General features: G+C 40.7%; 4 protein-coding genes across 4 annotated transcripts; all 4 read right to left on the reverse strand.

Annotated features, from left to right (window-relative positions):
• Positions 1-551: 551 nt before the first annotated feature.
• LOC139649936 (protocadherin beta-4-like) lies at positions 552-2,900 on the reverse strand. Its single transcript, XM_071526445.1, has 2 exons — positions 2,624-2,900; positions 552-1,336 (listed from the first exon to the last, which is right to left on the reverse strand). The coding sequence occupies exons 1-2, from the start codon at positions 2,898-2,900 to the stop codon at positions 552-554; spliced, it is 1,062 nt and encodes a 353-aa protein (XP_071382546.1).
• A 906-nt stretch (positions 2,901-3,806) lies between these two features.
• On the reverse strand, positions 3,807-6,254 carry LOC139649937 (protocadherin gamma-A8-like). The gene is made up of 2 exons (XM_071526447.1): positions 5,879-6,254; positions 3,807-4,591 (listed from the first exon to the last, which is right to left on the reverse strand). The coding sequence occupies exons 1-2, from the start codon at positions 6,252-6,254 to the stop codon at positions 3,807-3,809; spliced, it is 1,161 nt and encodes a 386-aa protein (XP_071382548.1).
• Positions 6,255-7,153: 899 nt separating this feature from the next.
• Positions 7,154-9,747, reverse strand: LOC139649938 (protocadherin gamma-A8-like). The gene is made up of 4 exons (XM_071526448.1): positions 9,720-9,747; positions 9,404-9,676; positions 7,341-8,116; positions 7,154-7,165 (listed from the first exon to the last, which is right to left on the reverse strand). Exons 1-4 carry the CDS (start codon positions 9,745-9,747, stop codon positions 7,154-7,156), a joined length of 1,089 nt encoding a protein of 362 aa, XP_071382549.1.
• A 688-nt stretch (positions 9,748-10,435) lies between these two features.
• On the reverse strand, positions 10,436-12,975 carry LOC139649939 (protocadherin beta-4-like). Its single transcript, XM_071526449.1, has 3 exons — positions 12,604-12,975; positions 10,564-11,313; positions 10,436-10,444 (listed from the first exon to the last, which is right to left on the reverse strand). The coding sequence occupies exons 1-3, from the start codon at positions 12,973-12,975 to the stop codon at positions 10,436-10,438; spliced, it is 1,131 nt and encodes a 376-aa protein (XP_071382550.1).
• Positions 12,976-15,992: the final 3,017 nt, after the last annotated feature.

Consider the following 15,992-nt stretch of genomic DNA (forward strand, 5'->3'; position numbering starts at 1 on the left):
ACAACACTACAAAGAAAATATTTTACTGATCAACAGCGTCCCTTAGAGTCTAAAAGGTGAACAACAAATATATAACAACAGACGAAATACACTCTTAAAAGGGATATGTTATATTCAACACACCTTTTCTAGTTGCAAACAACACACATTGGTGTTAATTTTCAAGACACCTTATATAAAGACATATAACACGTGTTGCTATTAATAAAGGTTTTGTTGAAAAGTAGCACAGACGTGTTTAAAATAGCACATCATTTTTAACTGTAATAAGTGTAATTTCAAGTGCATCAGCATGTCAACATACGCAGTTAGCATCGTAAGTATTAAAGTCAGTATAATCATTTCAAAATTTAAATAAGGAATGCATCTGGCACAGATAAAAAACAAATAGCTTTTAAATTTACAACAAGCGCAGCAGCATTTTAAATATGTTCCTATTTCAAACAGTTGGGCCTCCAACGATAGTGATGCAACTTCCCCCCTAACGTTCCAGGTAAGCCTACGATTTTACCAATGACAAAATGAAAATCTGTGGAAATTGTCTGAATTATTTAACTCACCTCTACAGGAGAGTCTGGATCATCCAGGATGCTCTTCTCACTCTGTATCCGCTGCATCGTCCCTGTAGAACTGGGGTCCATTATCAGCACGTTCTGACTACCGACTCTGCCGAACTTACAGTCACTCTTTCTGGAGTCAGTCGTCCTGCACACCTCGTAATTGTACACGTGTGGGAGAGTCCCTGTCCCCAAAGTGTCTGAGTAACGTGGTGGATAATATGGAATCACCGGGAGACTGGAGTGATAGAGGACGCGAGACTGTCTCCATCTGTATATTTTCACTGATATAATAACCACTAAACACGTGATAAAGAGAAAGGAAACTACAGCCAAAGCCAAGACTAAGTAAAAAGTCAGGTTGTCATTGTACTCCTTGTCGTGTGTAAAGTCAGTGAACTCCGTCAGCACTTCAGGGAAGCTGTCCGCCACCGCCACGTTAACATTGACTGTAGCTGAACGAGAGGGCTGCCCGTTGTCCTCCACTACAACAGTCAGCCTTTGTTTCACAGCATCTTTATCAGTGACTTGGCGGATAGTTCTTATTTCCCCATTCTGTAAGCCCACTTCAAACAGCGCCCTGTCTGTGGCTTTCTGCAGTTTATAGGAGAGCCAGGCATTCTGTCCAGAGTCCACATCAACAGCCACCACTTTGGTGACCAGATAGCCCACATCTGCTGAACGAGGCACCATTTCAGCCACCAGAGAGCCACCAGTCTGGACTGGGTACAGAACGTGAGGGGCGTTATCGTTCTGGTCCTGGATCAGTATTTTCACAGTCACATTGCTACTGAGTGGAGGAGAGCCTCCATCCTGCGCTTTGATAATTAGTTGAAGTTGTTTAATTTGTTCATAATCAAATGATCGAGTCGCATGTAAAACCCCAGTTTCAGAGTTTATAGATACAAAGGTAGAGACTGGACTACCACTGACTTTTGTTTCCTCCAGGAGGTACGAGATTCTTGCGTTTTGATTCCAGTCAGAGTCCTGCGCGCTGACAGTAAATATAGACATTCCAGGGGAATTATTTTCTGTGATGTAAGCAGAATAGGTGTTTTTATCGAACAATGGAGCATTGTCATTTATGTCAGAGATTCTAAGGTGTAATGTCTTGTTACTGGAGAGAGGAGGAGACCCAGAATCGGTGGCTTTTATCGTTATGTTGTATTCTGGAGTAGTCTCTCTATCAAAGTATTGATCTGAGACCAGATTGTAATAGTTCGTTAAAGATGACTGGATTTTAAACGGAAGTTTATCATCTATGGAACAGATTAAATGCCCATTTTTTTCTGAATCTGCATCTTTCACGTTTATAATAGCAATCGTGGTGCCAGGAGGGACATCCTCAGACACAGGGCTGGAGAATGACATGATATTTATAACTGGAGCATTATCATTGGCATCAATAACTTCGATAATTACTTTACTTGTATCAGTTAACCCTCCCTGATCCTTAGCCTCTACTCTGACCTCATATTTCTTGTCTTTTTCGAAATCTATCCGCCCTGACACCGATATAATGCCTGTGTTCTCATCAATGATGAAAGTATTTGCTATGCTTCCCTTGACTTGAGAAAACCCATATGTTATTATACCATTATAGCCACTATCTGCGTCACTTGCATTCAAAGTGGAAATATATGTTCCTTTAGATGCGTTTTCAATTACAGTAGCCTTGTAGACTGACTGGTTAAAAACGGGAGCGTTATCATTGATATCTAAAACAGTGATATCGATATTTACTGTACCAGATCTCTGCGGAGTTCCACCGTCCACTGCTATCAGCTTTAAAGACAGTTGCGGTTGCTCCTCTCTATCTAATGGTTTCTGAAGCACCATTTCAGCATATTTACTCCCGTCTGGATTTACATGTTGTTTTAATATGAAATTCTCATTGGAACTTAAAACGTAATTCTGTAGTGCATTAATCCCAACATCAGAATCCTCCGCATTTGTAAGTGGAAATTTAGCTCCAACCGTAGCTGATTCACTGATTTCAAATTGAATACCTTGTGTTGGAAATACGGGCGAATGATCATTAACATCTAAAATTTCCACAGTTATACGATGTAATTCCATAGGGTTTTCTAGAATAATTTCGAAGCTGAAGCTACACGGCGTTACGTCTCCACAAAGCTGCTCTCGGTCTATTCTCTCATTGACGATTAGAATACCTTTGTCTGTCTTCAGCTCGGTGTACTGGATGCTTTCTCCAGTCACGATACGGGCCCGGCCAGAACGGAGCCTTATCAGATCCAAACCAAGGTCTTGTGCTACATTACCGATAACAGACCCTTTCTTCATCTCTTCTGGTATAGAATACCGAATCTGGCCACCTACCATGTTAACCACATAAAGCAAGAAAATAAGCAGTCCTGCTCGCCGTTGCAGTCCATAAAACAATCGCCATCGAATGCATTTTTGGGTGTGAGATCTTCGAGTTTCCATCAGGAACAAATAATCCAGCAAAATGATCTATGCTCAGATATACAAAATTGATATGACGGTTCAGTCTGGTTGTGGTATATTCTTATTCTGGTAACTTTCGACTAGGTTTCCACGTCTATGTACCAATGATTGATATTTCTTTCCCGTGCCCTATCTCGCATAAACACACGGAGCCTCTCTGCTGTTATGGTAAATGGCAAGTTTAGGGGAGGGGGATAGACTGACGACACTACAAATAAAATGTTTTAATGACCAACAGCGTCCCTTAGAGTCTGAAAGGTGAACAACAAATATATAACAAAAGACGAAATACACTCTTAAAAAGGATATGTTATTTTCAACACTCTGTCTATTTTGTACCAACAGACGTTGGTGATACATTTCAAGACGCCATATGTAAAGACTAGAAAATTTAACAAGTGTTGGTATTAATAAAGGTTTTGTTGAAAAGTAGCACATATGTGTTTAAAATAGCACATCATTTTTTAGTGTAATTTGGTGTAATTTCAAATTCATCAACATTTCACCGTACTTAGCGAGGATCGTAAGTATTAAACAGTCTCATTTCAAAATTTAAAGGAAGAATGCATCTGACACAACAGATTAAAAACCATCTTTTAAATTTACATGGGGAACCCAGCGCATCAGCATTTGAAATATTTTCCTATTTCAGTTTCAAGTCCTCCGACGGCAGTGATGCAACTTCCACTAATGTTCCAGTTAAGGCTACGATTTTACCATTTTAATGTAGTTTAACAGAAATTAAAAAATAAAAAAAACAGTGGAAACTGTCTGAATGATTTAACTCACCTCTAGAGGAGAGTCTGGTTCATCCAGGATGCTCTTCTCACTCTGTATCCGCTGCATCGTCCCTGTAGAACTGGGGTCCATTATCAGCACGTTCTGACTACCGGCTCTGCCGAACTTACAGTCACTCTTTCTGGAGTCAGTCGTCCTGCACACCTCGTAATTGTACACGTGTGGGAGAGTCCCTGTCCCCAAAGTGTCTGAGTAACGTGGTGGATAATATGGAATCACCGGGAGACTGGAGTGATAGAGGATGCGAGACTGTCTCCATCTGTATATTTTCACTGATATAATAACCACCACACAGGTGATAAAGAGAAAGGAAACTACAGCCAAAGCCAAGACTAAGTAAAAAGTCAGGTTGTCATTGTACTCCTTGTCGTGTGTAAAGTCAGTGAACTCCGACAGCACTTCAGGGAAGCTGTCCGCCACCGCCACGTTAACATTGACTGTAGCTGAACGAGAGGGCTGCCCGTTGTCCTCCACTACAACAGTCAGCCTTTGTTTCACAGCATCTTTATCAGTGACTTGGCGGATAGTTCTTATTTCCCCATTCTGTAAGCCCACTTCAAACAGCGCCCTGTCTGTGGCTTTCTGCAGTTTATAGGAGAGCCAGGCATTCTGTCCAGAGTCCACATCAACAGCCACCACTTTAGTGACCAGATAGCCCACATCTGCTGAACGAGGCACCATTTCAGCCACCAGAGAGCCACCAGTCTGGACTGGGTACAGAACCTGAGGGGCGTTGTCGTTCTGGTCCTGGATCAGTATTTTCACAGTTACATTGGTACTGAGTGGAGGGGAGCCTCCATCCTGCGCTCTGACAATGAACATCAATTGCTTGATCTGCTCATAATCAAATGCACGCACTGCATATATCACTCCGCTTTCTGCGTTAACAGAGACATATTCAGACACCGGAGATCCACCGATGTCAGAATCCTCCACAATATAAGAAATACGGGCGTTCTGGTTTTCATCTGGATCTTTAGCCCTAACAGTGAGAATAGAAACACCTGGAGAGTTATTCTCTGCGATCAACGCATTGTAAACGCTCTCTGGAAACACTGGGGCATTATCGTTCACGTCAGAGATCTTTAGATTAAAGGTTCTCTTACTTGAAAGAGGAGGCGATCCTGCGTCTGTGGCAACTACAGTGATGTTATAGTCAGAAACAGTTTCACGATCTAATACAGCATCAGTTACCAATGTATAGTAATTTCTTAAATTAGATTTAATCTTGAAAGGTGCATTGTGGTCAATTGTACAAGTCACTTGTCCGTTATCACCCGAATCCAGGTCTTTAACATTTATTATGCCAATGGTTGTGCCAGGAGGGGAGTCCTCTGACACAGGACTAGTGAATGACATCACATTTATGACAGGTGGATTATCATTCACGTCAATTACCTCAACTATCACTTTACTCGAGTCTGTTAAAGCTCCTTGGTCTGTTGCTTCAATGCGTATTTCATATTTATTTTCTTTTTCATAGTCAATCTGACCTAAAACAAATATCCCACCTGATGTTTCGTTAAGTTTAAACACCGTGCCTATGGCGCCCTGCATTTTGGAAAAAGAATAGTAGATTAAGCCATTAGATCCACTATCTGCATCACTGGCATTCACCGTGGTGACATAGGTGCCTTTAACTGCATTTTCCATCACAGAAGCTTTGTAAAATGACTGATTAAAAACAGGTGCATTATCATTAACATCTAAGACAGTGATATCTATATTTACTGTACCGGATCTCTGTGGACTTCCACCGTCAACTGCAATCAGCTTTAGAGACAGATACGGATGCTCCTCTCTGTCTAACGGTTTCTGGAGCACCATCTCTGCATATTTCCTACCGTCAAAATTCGAATGCTTTTTCAAAATAAAATTTTCATTTGGAGATAACGTGTAGTCCTGGAGACCATTAACTCCTACATCAGGGTCATTGGCAGTTGGTAATACAAAACGTGCTCCCGGTGCCGCTGATTCTCCTATTGTCAATTTCATATCGTGCTGCTGAAAGGATGGCGAATTATCATTTACGTCTAATACTTCAACTGTAATGTGATGTAATTCCATAGGATTTTCTAAAATCACCTCAAAGCTGAAGCTACATGGTGTGACGTCTCCACACAGCTGCTCTCGGTCTATTCTCTCATTCACGACTAGAATCCCTTTGTCTGTTTTCAGCTCGGTGTACTGGATGCTTTCTCCGGTCACGATACGGGCCCGGCCAGAGCGGAGCCTTTTCAGATCCAAACCAAGGTCTTGGGCCACGTTACCGATAAGGGAACCTTTCTTCATCTCCTCCGGGATTGAATACCGAATTTGACCACTGGTAGTATGACTGATATAAAGAAGAAACAGCAATATGGGCCACGCCAGCTTGTAACATAAACGCCATCTTAGATTTCGGTAGTGAAAATATATTCCAAACACCATTGTATGAAATTAACTGAAACGCAATATTACAGAATGTTCCCTCAGAAAGGCAGAGACAAGCACAGCATTCAAGTGTAGAGTGTACTACACAAGCAGTGATATTTCCAACCTCCTTTTTCACGCAGTCTAAAACAAGCATAGATGAAAGCGAGTTTATGTCCGTCTACCTCTGCGTCACTTGATGCTTAAAGAATCTATCGTCTCCTCTGGGCACAGTAATAAGGGAGGGACGACCACTGACTAACGGGACTGGGCAGAAAATATTTTGCTTGATCAGCAGCGTCCCCTAGAGTCTGATCAATGAATGCAAAGCACTGACAACATGGAAAAATAATGTTACAGTGTACAGAATATAGTTTTCTTAGTAATTATTTCAATTTGCCCTTCAGACGTAATGCCATGCTTCACGTCAGATCCTAAATACAATAAAAACCTAGTTAAATGAGCACATGATGGATTTCAAAAGGAACCTAGTCCTACATTATACAATATGTTTTGAAGAGTAGTGTAACAGTACACTCTTTAGTGCAAGGAGGAGCTGTCCACCAGTTGTGGTTCTGAAAAGAATGTGAGGAGCTCAGGAGACAAATACTTTGCTTATAATGCCGTCGATTCGATTTCAAAAAAGGAAAAAATGAGTTGAACCTATAGTGTTCCACGTTAGCTGTAAAAATAGTCATCATATGGTACACATGTACTTTATCACTGAAGATCCGTTGGATCTCTTCTCCAGGACAGCTACTCAATTAGCTACAAATTGTGAAAAGAAAAAAGTTTGGAGAGTGGCTTATAAACAATAAGCAAGCTGCAGGCCTTCAGCTACTTCATCTATGAAGATCTTTCCAGATAGTGTCAATGAGAAAGGCCTCTGATGAGAGTGATGCAGACTACATGGAGTACTATCCACGGTTCTGATAACGCAATACACAATTCACAATTGTTCTTTATAATTCAAACGAATTAAACTGAGAAAGAAAAGCTCTAACATATTAAATTAAAATTGTTTTAATTCAATCGACATTCCCCTCAGCAAGTAAACAACAAAGGTAATTAAATTTACATTCCAGAACGGTCCAAAACACTCACCTCTAGAGGAGAGTCTGGTTCATCCAGGATGCTCTTTTCACTCTGTATCCGCTGCATCGTCCCTGTAGAACTGGGGTCCATTATCAGCACGTTCTGACTACCGACTCTGCCGAACTTACAGTCACTCTTTCTGGAGTCAGTCGTCCTGCACACCTCGTAATTGTACACGTGTGGGAGAGTCCCTGTCCCCAAAGTGTCTGAGTAACGTGGTGGATAATATGGAATCACCGGGAGACTGGAGTGATAGAGGATGCGAGACTGTCTCCATCTGTATATTTTCACTGATATAATAACCACTAAACACGCGATGAAGAGAAAGGAAACTACAGCCAAAGCCAAGACTAAGTAAAAAGTCAGGTTGTCATTGTAATCCTTGTCGTGTGTAAAGTCAGTGAACTCCGACAGCACTTCAGGGAAGCTGTCCGCCACCGCCACGTTAACATTGACTGTAGCTGAACGAGAGGGCTGCCCGTTGTCCTCCACTACAACAGTCAGCCTTTGTTTCACAGCATCTTTATCAGTGACTTGGCGGATAGTTCTTATTTCCCCATTCTGTAAGCCCACTTCAAACAGCGCCCTGTCTGTGGCTTTCTGCAGTTTATAGGAGAGCCAGGCATTCTGTCCAGAGTCCACATCAATAGCCACCACTTTAGTGACCAGATAGCCCACATCTGCTGAACGAGGAACCATTTCAGCCACCAGAGAGCCACCAGTCTGGACTGGGTACAGCACCTGAGGGGCGTTGTCGTTCTGGTCCTGGATCAGTATTTTCACAGTCACATTGGTACTGAGTGGAGGGGAGCCTCCATCCTGCGCTCTGACAATGAATATCAATTGTTTGATCTGCTCATAATCAAATGCGCGCACTGCATATATTACTCCGCTTTCTGCATTAACAGAAATATATTCAGACACAGGGGATCCACCGATTTCAGACTCTTCCAGAATATAAGAAACACGGGCGTTTTGGTTTTCGTCGGGATCTTTAGCCCTAACAGTGAGGATAGATACACCTGGAGAGTTATTCTCTGCGACAAAGGCATTGTAAATGCCCTGTGGAAACACTGGAGCATTATCGTTGACATCAGAAACCTTTACATGAAAAGTTATCTTACTTGAAAGAGGAGGCGACCCTGCGTCTGAGGCAACTACAGTAATGTTACATTCTGACAGACTCTCACGATCTAATACAGCATCAGTTACCAATGCATAATAATTTCTCACATTGGATTTAATCTTAAATGGAATATTTTGGTCTATAGTGCAGCTTACTTGTCCGTTTTCTCCCGAATCCAAGTCTTTAACATTAATTATGCCAATGGTTGTGCCTGGAGGGGAGTCCTCTGACACAGGACTAGTGAACGACATGACGTTAATGATAGGTGCATTATCATTTACATCAACCACTTCAATTTCAACTTTACTTGAATCTGTCAATCCACCTTGATCTTTAGCTTCAATTCTGATTTCAATTTTTTTGTCTTTTTCAAAATCTATTTGTCCGAGCACAGATATCGTTCCAATAGCCCTATCTATAGAGAACATATCAGCTATACTCACTTTAGTCTTTGAAAAGGAATACGTCACTTGTCCATTGGAGCCGCTATCAACGTCGCTTGCATTTACTGTAGCAATATACGTGCCTTTTGGTGCATTTTCCATGACTGTAGCCCTATACACCGATTGATTAAAGATAGGTGCATTATCATTGGCGTCTAGGACATTGATATCTATATTTACTGTACCAGATCTCTGCGGAGTTCCACCGTCCACGGCCAACAGTTTTAAAGAGAGACGGGGATGCTCTTCCCTGTCTAATGGTTTTTGAAGCACCATTTCAGCATATTTACTGCCGTCTGGATTAGAATGTTGTTTCAAAACAAAATTGTCGTTCTGTGTTAGTATGTAGTTCTCTAGACCATTCTCCCCAACATCGGCATCATCCGCACTCTCTAAAACGAAACGGGAACCAAGCGCAGCTGATTCGCTTATCTCGAATTGCAAGTGACTGTTTTGGAAAGTGGGAACATTGTCGTTTATGTCCAGTATTTCTATGGTAATGTGGTGCAACTCCATTGGTTTTTCTAATAACATTTCAAAGGTAAAGCTACACGGTGAGACATCTCCACAAAGCTGCTCTCGGTCTATTCTCTCATTCACGACTAGAATCCCTTTGTCTGTTTTCAGCTCGGTGTACTGGATGCTGTCTTCGGTCACGATACGGGCCCGGCCAGAACGGAGCCTTATCAGATCTAAACCAAGGTCTTGGGCTACGTTACCGATAAGGGAACCCTTCTTCATCTCCTCTGGGATTGAATACCGAATCTGTCCATCGACTTGATTAACGAAAATAAGTTGAAAAACATACAGATACACTACCCGTCGCAGTCCCCAAAAGAATCGCCATCTTACACATTTGTCCAGGGGATGTTTTTGAAATGCCATGAGAAAAATACAGGTCTTCCAGAAACGCAAACTTCCTTCAGGTATGGAGCGGAGAAATCAATTTAAGGAAGAAAAGTAATACATTCCAGTGTGCTTTTGTTGTCCAATTAACTGTGTATCATTTGAGCCCCACCTCGTATGAAACCCGATTCTCTCCTCTGGTAAAACGCAGTGATAGGGGAGGGAACATTACAGCCCCAAAATGCAGGATCGAATTCATTTCCCAGACAACAGCGTCACTTAGAGTCTGACATATGAAACTCAAATGAAGAGTCAGAATTTAGGTGCCATGGGTGTTTTTGTATATTGTACAGGCAAGTGAGCTGAAAACAGTTCTGCATAATCAAACGAAGAGAGAATATCAAACATTAAAGAAAACAGGAGGCATGTCCCGTTCCATTGCAATGAAGCATCTAGTTCAGACCAAAACATTTGAATACCTGAAATTTCTCGGCGCAGTTAACATAATGATGAATGGGCAAGTCGCCCAGTGTTCCTCTATATTTAATATGGGGAAGTAAGGTGTGGGTAATTTGTTGTGTGGTTTGTTCATGAATTTATATTTCCGTAGTTTGACAAACGAGGAAATTAGGAAGGCATCCCTATCTTAAAGCTACACTGAAACATTTGTTTAATGATGGTGGTGTGTCTCACACCGGCTGCACAGTGACATATTGTCATTTCCATATCTAGAGAGTTTTCTTAAAATCCTTCTATAAAATCTTAAAATTTAACAACGTAATAAAACGAGGGGTTTTTTTATTTTATTTTGACTCACCTCTACAGGAGAGTCTGGATCATCCAGGATGCTCTTCTCACTCTGTATCCGCTGCATTGTCCCTGTAGAACTGGGGTCCATTATCAGCACGTTCTGACTACCGGCTCTGCCGAACTTACAGTCACTCTTTCTGGAGTCAGTCGTCCTGCACACCTCGTAATTGTACACGTGTGGGAGAGTCCCTGTCCCCAAAGTGTCTGAGTACCGTGGTGGATAATATGGAATCACCGGGAGACTGGAGTGATAGAGGATGCGAGACTGTCTCCATCTGTATATTTTCACTGATATAATAACCACTAAACACGTGATGAAGAGAAAGGAAACTACAGCCAAAGCCAAGACTAAGTAAAAAGTCAGGTTGTCATTGTACTCCTTGTCGTGTGTAAAGTCAGTGAACTCCGACAGCACTTCAGGGAAGCTGTCCACCACCGCCACGTTAACATTGACTGTAGCTGAACGAGAGGGCTGCCCGTTGTCCTCCACTACAACAGTCAGCCTTTGTTTCACAGCATCTTTATCAGTGACTTGGCGGATAGTTCTTATTTCCCCATTCTGTAAACCCACTTCAAACAGCGCCCTGTCTGTAGCTTTCTGCAGTTTATAGGAGAGCCAGGCATTCTGTCCAGAGTCCACATCAACAGCCACCACTTTGGTGACCAGATAGCCCACATCTGCTGAACGAGGAACCATTTCAGCCACCAGAGAGCCACCAGTCTGGACTGGGTACAGAACGTGAGGGGCGTTATCGTTCTGGTCTTGGACATGTATGATAACTGTCGCGTTGCTACTTAGGGGGGGCGATCCTCCATCTTGCGCTTTAACCAGTACTTTGTACTCTTTTACTTGTTCATAGTCGAGTGAACGCATGGACTGAATTACTCCGTTCTCTGCATTAATGGAGAAGTACGCGGAGACCGGATTTCCGTTGACCTCACCATCGTTAAGAAAATATGATATGCGTGAATTCTGACCCATATCTGGATCAGTGGCCTGGATATGTAACAAAGCGACTCCAGGAGAATTGTTCTCCATTACCTTAGTACGGTATACACTTTGATTGAAAGCTGGTGCGTTGTCATTGATATCAGTAACATCTAAAACAACAGTTTTCCTGCTTGAAAAGGCAGGCAGGCCCTCGTCTGTGGCAATGAGAGTGATGTTGTAAGTAGACACCTTTTCTCGGTCAAGGGTTTGCTCCGTAACCAATGCGTAATAGTTTCTGAGTGATGATTTAATTTTGAATGGGAGATTGTCATCTATATTTAAACGCACTTGTCCGTTTTTACCAGAATCCTTATCTTGGACACTAATCAACGCCACAACTGTGCCAGGAACCGAATCCTCTGAGATTTTACCTGAATAAGAAGTCATACTGATTGTTGGACTGTTATCATTCACATCTATTATCTCGATAATCAGTTTACTGGCACCCGTGACACCCCATGGATCTTTAGCTTGAAGGTTTATTTCGTAATTCGGAGAAATCTCGTAATCGATATCACCGGTGAGTTTAACCTCTCCCGTATATGAATTAATTTGGAATGGACAAAACGAATCCTCCTCAAGGTGTGTGAAGGAATAGGTTACGTTACCATTATAACCTTGATCTGCGTCGATGGCACTCACTTTTGTAATGACTGTCCCGCGCAAAGCATTTTCCGAGACAGATGCTTTGTATAAGGACTCAGTGAAAACAGGTGCGTTGTCGTTTGCGTCCAGAACAACAACATGTATCTTAACGGTCCCAGACCTTTGCGGTTCCCCACCATCGGCAGCCGTTAATATGAGGGTATGCTCGCTTTTTTTCTCACGATCCAAACCAGTTTGAAGCATCATTTCAGCGTATTTACTTCCATCCGCTCGAGTGTGTTGTTTGAGAACAAAATTATCGCTTGTTTTTAACGAGTAACTTTGCAGTGAGTTGATCCCTACGTCTGGATCAGCTGCGCTATCAAGCAAAAACACAGTTCCTGTTGGCGTCGATTCACTTATCTCCAAATTAATTTCCTTTTTGGGAAAAGCAGGGGCATGATCGTTTACATCTTGTATTTCGATGGTAATGGAAAACAATTCAAGTGGATTTTCGAGGACAATTTCTAGACTGAAGCTACACGGAGATTTCTTGGCGCACAATTTTTCTCTGTCTATTCTTTCATTGACAACGAGATGCCCTTTGTTCTGGTTCAGCGCGACATATTGGTTATTGCCGTCTGTAACAAGCCGAGCCCGACCAGAAACCAACCTTTTAACATCCAAACCCAAGTCTTTTGCCACGTCTCCGACAAACAGCCCTTTTCTCATCTCCTCCGGTATAGAATAACGAATTTGTCCGCTCACCGCAGCAAGTATGCATAAAAGAAAAATGGACACTCTCCAACTCCATAATGCGCTCTTGCTCCGCAGTATACCCATGTCTTTTCAATGAAAAAGATAACTAAAAAACACGAAAATCCCATGGGAAAGGGCTCGTATCTCGCTCAAAATATGTTTTTCTGTCTTCTGTGAAATCCATACAAAGCCACCATCTATGTGAGAGCTGCAGTAGATGTGCACGGTCATCGTCTATTTTCCTCAACGACAGGCGGTGACTGGGTGTCAGCCATACGCCAATGTTGTACGAGTAGCTTCCTTGTGCAACAGCACCGCCACCAGTGACTAAGTTAAACAGCATCATCATCTGCTGTCACCTATGGATCAATCGATAGATATTCCACTGTCTAGCCTAACCAAACTTTACAGGCCATGTTTAATCTTAACCGAGCACATGCCAATGTAACGTAAAACCATAGTGATCTCTACGACATTCAGCCAGAAAAAAATTGTTCAAGCCTTAGGCTATATTGTCATTGTTGTACATAGGTTTGCCATGCCCTTGTTTTCTGATTGGTTCACAACAAGATGTATCTACTTCCTTGTCAACAGGAAACCTATATATATGACTGATAAGTGATAAGCTGTCCGTTTACTCCCCGAGGAAGGCATATTGCCGAAACATGTTGGAGTTTTTAACAAATTCAATATGAATTAGCCATGCAATAAAGGCTTTTTAACCCTTTCAAATGAAGAGTTGCCTTGGTCCTTTAATATTAATTTAATTTTGCCTGTTTAAAATACTACTACTACATAGTAAATACATTTGGTCATCTTGCTGTATTCAGAGACAGCTGACAACAATCACATGAATGCCTTCCAACTCCTTATAAAATGTAACAGTCTCAAATGTAAGAGAGATAATTCATTCATGCTTTATGAGCAACAAAAACCGTTATATCTTTTTGTGCGTGCACAGTTACTTTGTGTGTGTAGAGACAAACACACAGACACATTCTGACACCGGTCAGTCATCCCTAGTTATAACAAAAAAAAAGGTAACACTTTATAATAACTGCACGCTATGAAGCATTATTTAAGTATTAGTAAATACTTAATTCATCATTTATAAAGCATTGTTCCTATATTAATACACATTCGTAAGTAATTCATAAACACAGTTATAAATGTTTTATTCTTGATTAATAAGCTAATCTATAATGTGTTTAATGATTGTATTTTCATACTTTATAAATGATGGATTCACCATTTCTAAATTAAGTATTATATCAATTACAAACCAGTTATTTAGGAGTTGTTAATGGTTCATAAGATCATTTAGAAAGTGTAAGTTAATGATTGACAAACTATTTAGATGTACATTTATTCATGCATTTATCCATATAATGATTTAGACATGCACTAATGGTTAGTGAGTGTGTTAATAGATGTTTTATAAACACTTATTAATACTGCAATTCATGATTAATTCAGGTAGTTAGAAAGCATTTACTAGTTGTTAGTTAAGTATTTTGTGTGACCTCATCTATAGTGAGGACTATCTATGCCTTATAAAGCATTTACAAATTATATTTAAAGGCTGGTAATACCTGAAGGACCATTCCAGCAGTACCTCGAGACTCACAAAAGTCTCAAAATTATTTTCTCAACAGAAAAAGGAAATAGACACAACACAAAAGTCTAACTGTAAAGTCAGAAAGTACTCTGGAAGGAGAGAGAGAGGCCGGAGTCAGATGAGGACATCTAGACAATCAGAAGGGGGAGGGTGTCGCCCAGGGTGAATTTTAGTTAGTTTATATAAAAAAATAAGTTATATATAAGTATAAAATAATTCTAAATTGGATTGAAATTAAATTGGTTTTGCATGTGTGTAGTACAGCCTAACCCACTGATTGCTAAACGGGTAGATATTTGATATCCATTGGTGGTTAAATTGCTATCTTCCAATCGGAATTTAAGAGAGGCGGGACTTAGCGCTGACTGCAAAAACTAGTTAGAGCGCAGGGAGAACATGTGGAAGCAGCAGAGAAAGGACTATCCGTCCTGAAAACACCATCATAATATTCCGAACTGGGTTGACGACATGTTAGACCTGTGTGAATGCTGTTAAGGTAAAGCATGACTTTATTATTTGAAGTGTGGTACTCTAGCTAAATGTTATGGTTAAACGTAAAGAAATGCTAATCGCGGCTAGCGTTATTAGCACAGCAATCGCTTTGGCAATTTGTTTATGTGAATGAGCTGCAGACGATTATTTAATTTGGACATTTTTATTTATTTTAATAGATCTGCTATTATTCCAAAGACTGTTGTTGAGTGTGTGTGCGTATCCACAATTGCTGTATTTCATTTGAGAATAAGCTAAAGAAAGTAAGATTGGTCAGTTAATTTTAAGGTACACACTTTGCCTCTGTGGAATGTAAAAGATTGATATTGGAATATCTGGGTGTTTGCTTTGATAATTGGAAGTTATTGTTTTTTATTTTCTGTTTTTATATTTTGCATCTTGCTAGTTGCATAACTAAAGGCAATTGGTTTGCATTTAAAGTATCTGGTGTTGAGTTGTGGTGATTTTATATAGTCACATATTTCAAAGGGGGACATTGAGTTCAGGTTAATTGTAGTAATTGAAATTCTTAGTAGATTTTGTTTAAATTCTTTAAACACTTCTAAGTGGAGGCACCGCCATTCATGAATTCAGAGAGATTTACTTATTTATTGTCAAATTGGAGTACTCAATTTCTGTTATGACCCGTTAAAGAAATAAATTAACTTTACGTTGTGTGTGTTGTTCTTGCATAGATTTAATGATATTTTTTTCACTTTACTTAAAGCAAACAATGACCACTTATAGTGACTTATAACCAGCTTGTAATGTATTATATCTGCCTATACCTCAGGAATGTCATTATTTAACTTAAAGCACCCAATGACCACTTTGTGAGTCTTGAGGTACTGCTGGAATGGTCCTTCAGGTATTGCCAGCCTTTCAATCTCATTTGTAAATGCTTTGTAAGGCATAGATAGTCCTCACTTTAGATGAGGTCACACAAAATACTTCACAACTAGTAAATGCTTTCTAACTACCTGAATTAATC

This window comes from Centroberyx affinis, unplaced genomic scaffold, assembly GCF_046629955.1.
Source record: "Centroberyx affinis isolate AG114_WGS23_722 - 3 ecotype Tasmania unplaced genomic scaffold, CSIRO-AGI_Caff_v1 ptg001411l_1, whole genome shotgun sequence".
NCBI lineage: Eukaryota > Metazoa > Chordata > Actinopteri > Beryciformes > Berycidae > Centroberyx > Centroberyx affinis.

Coding starts and splice junctions, on each gene's coding strand:
- LOC139649937 (XM_071526447.1), bottom strand. CDS start 6,254: ATGGTGTTTGGAATATATTTTCACTACCGAAATCTAAGATGGCGTTTA. Junction 4,592..5,878: donor AAATCCTATGGAATTACATC/ACATTACAGTTG, acceptor GTACCAATGTAA/CTGTGAAAATACTGATCCAG.
- LOC139649938 (XM_071526448.1), bottom strand. CDS start 9,747: ATGGCGATTCTTTTGGGGACTGCGACGG. Junction 9,677..9,719: donor TCTTTTGGGGACTGCGACGG/GTAGTGTATCTG, acceptor TCGTTAATCAAG/TCGATGGACAGATTCGGTAT. Junction 8,117..9,403: donor AAAACCAATGGAGTTGCACC/ACATTACCATAG, acceptor GTACCAATGTGA/CTGTGAAAATACTGATCCAG.
- LOC139649939 (XM_071526449.1), bottom strand. CDS start 12,975: ATGGGTATACTGCGGAGCAAGAGCGCATTATGGAGTTGGAGAGTGTCC. Junction 11,314..12,603: donor TTACCATCGAAATACAAGAT/GTAAACGATCAT, acceptor GTCCAAGACCAG/AACGATAACGCCCCTCACGT.
- LOC139649936 (XM_071526445.1), bottom strand. CDS start 2,900: ATGGTAGGTGGCCAGATTCGGTATTCTATACCAGAAGAGATGAAGAAA. Junction 1,337..2,623: donor AAACCCTATGGAATTACATC/GTATAACTGTGG, acceptor GTAGCAATGTGA/CTGTGAAAATACTGATCCAG.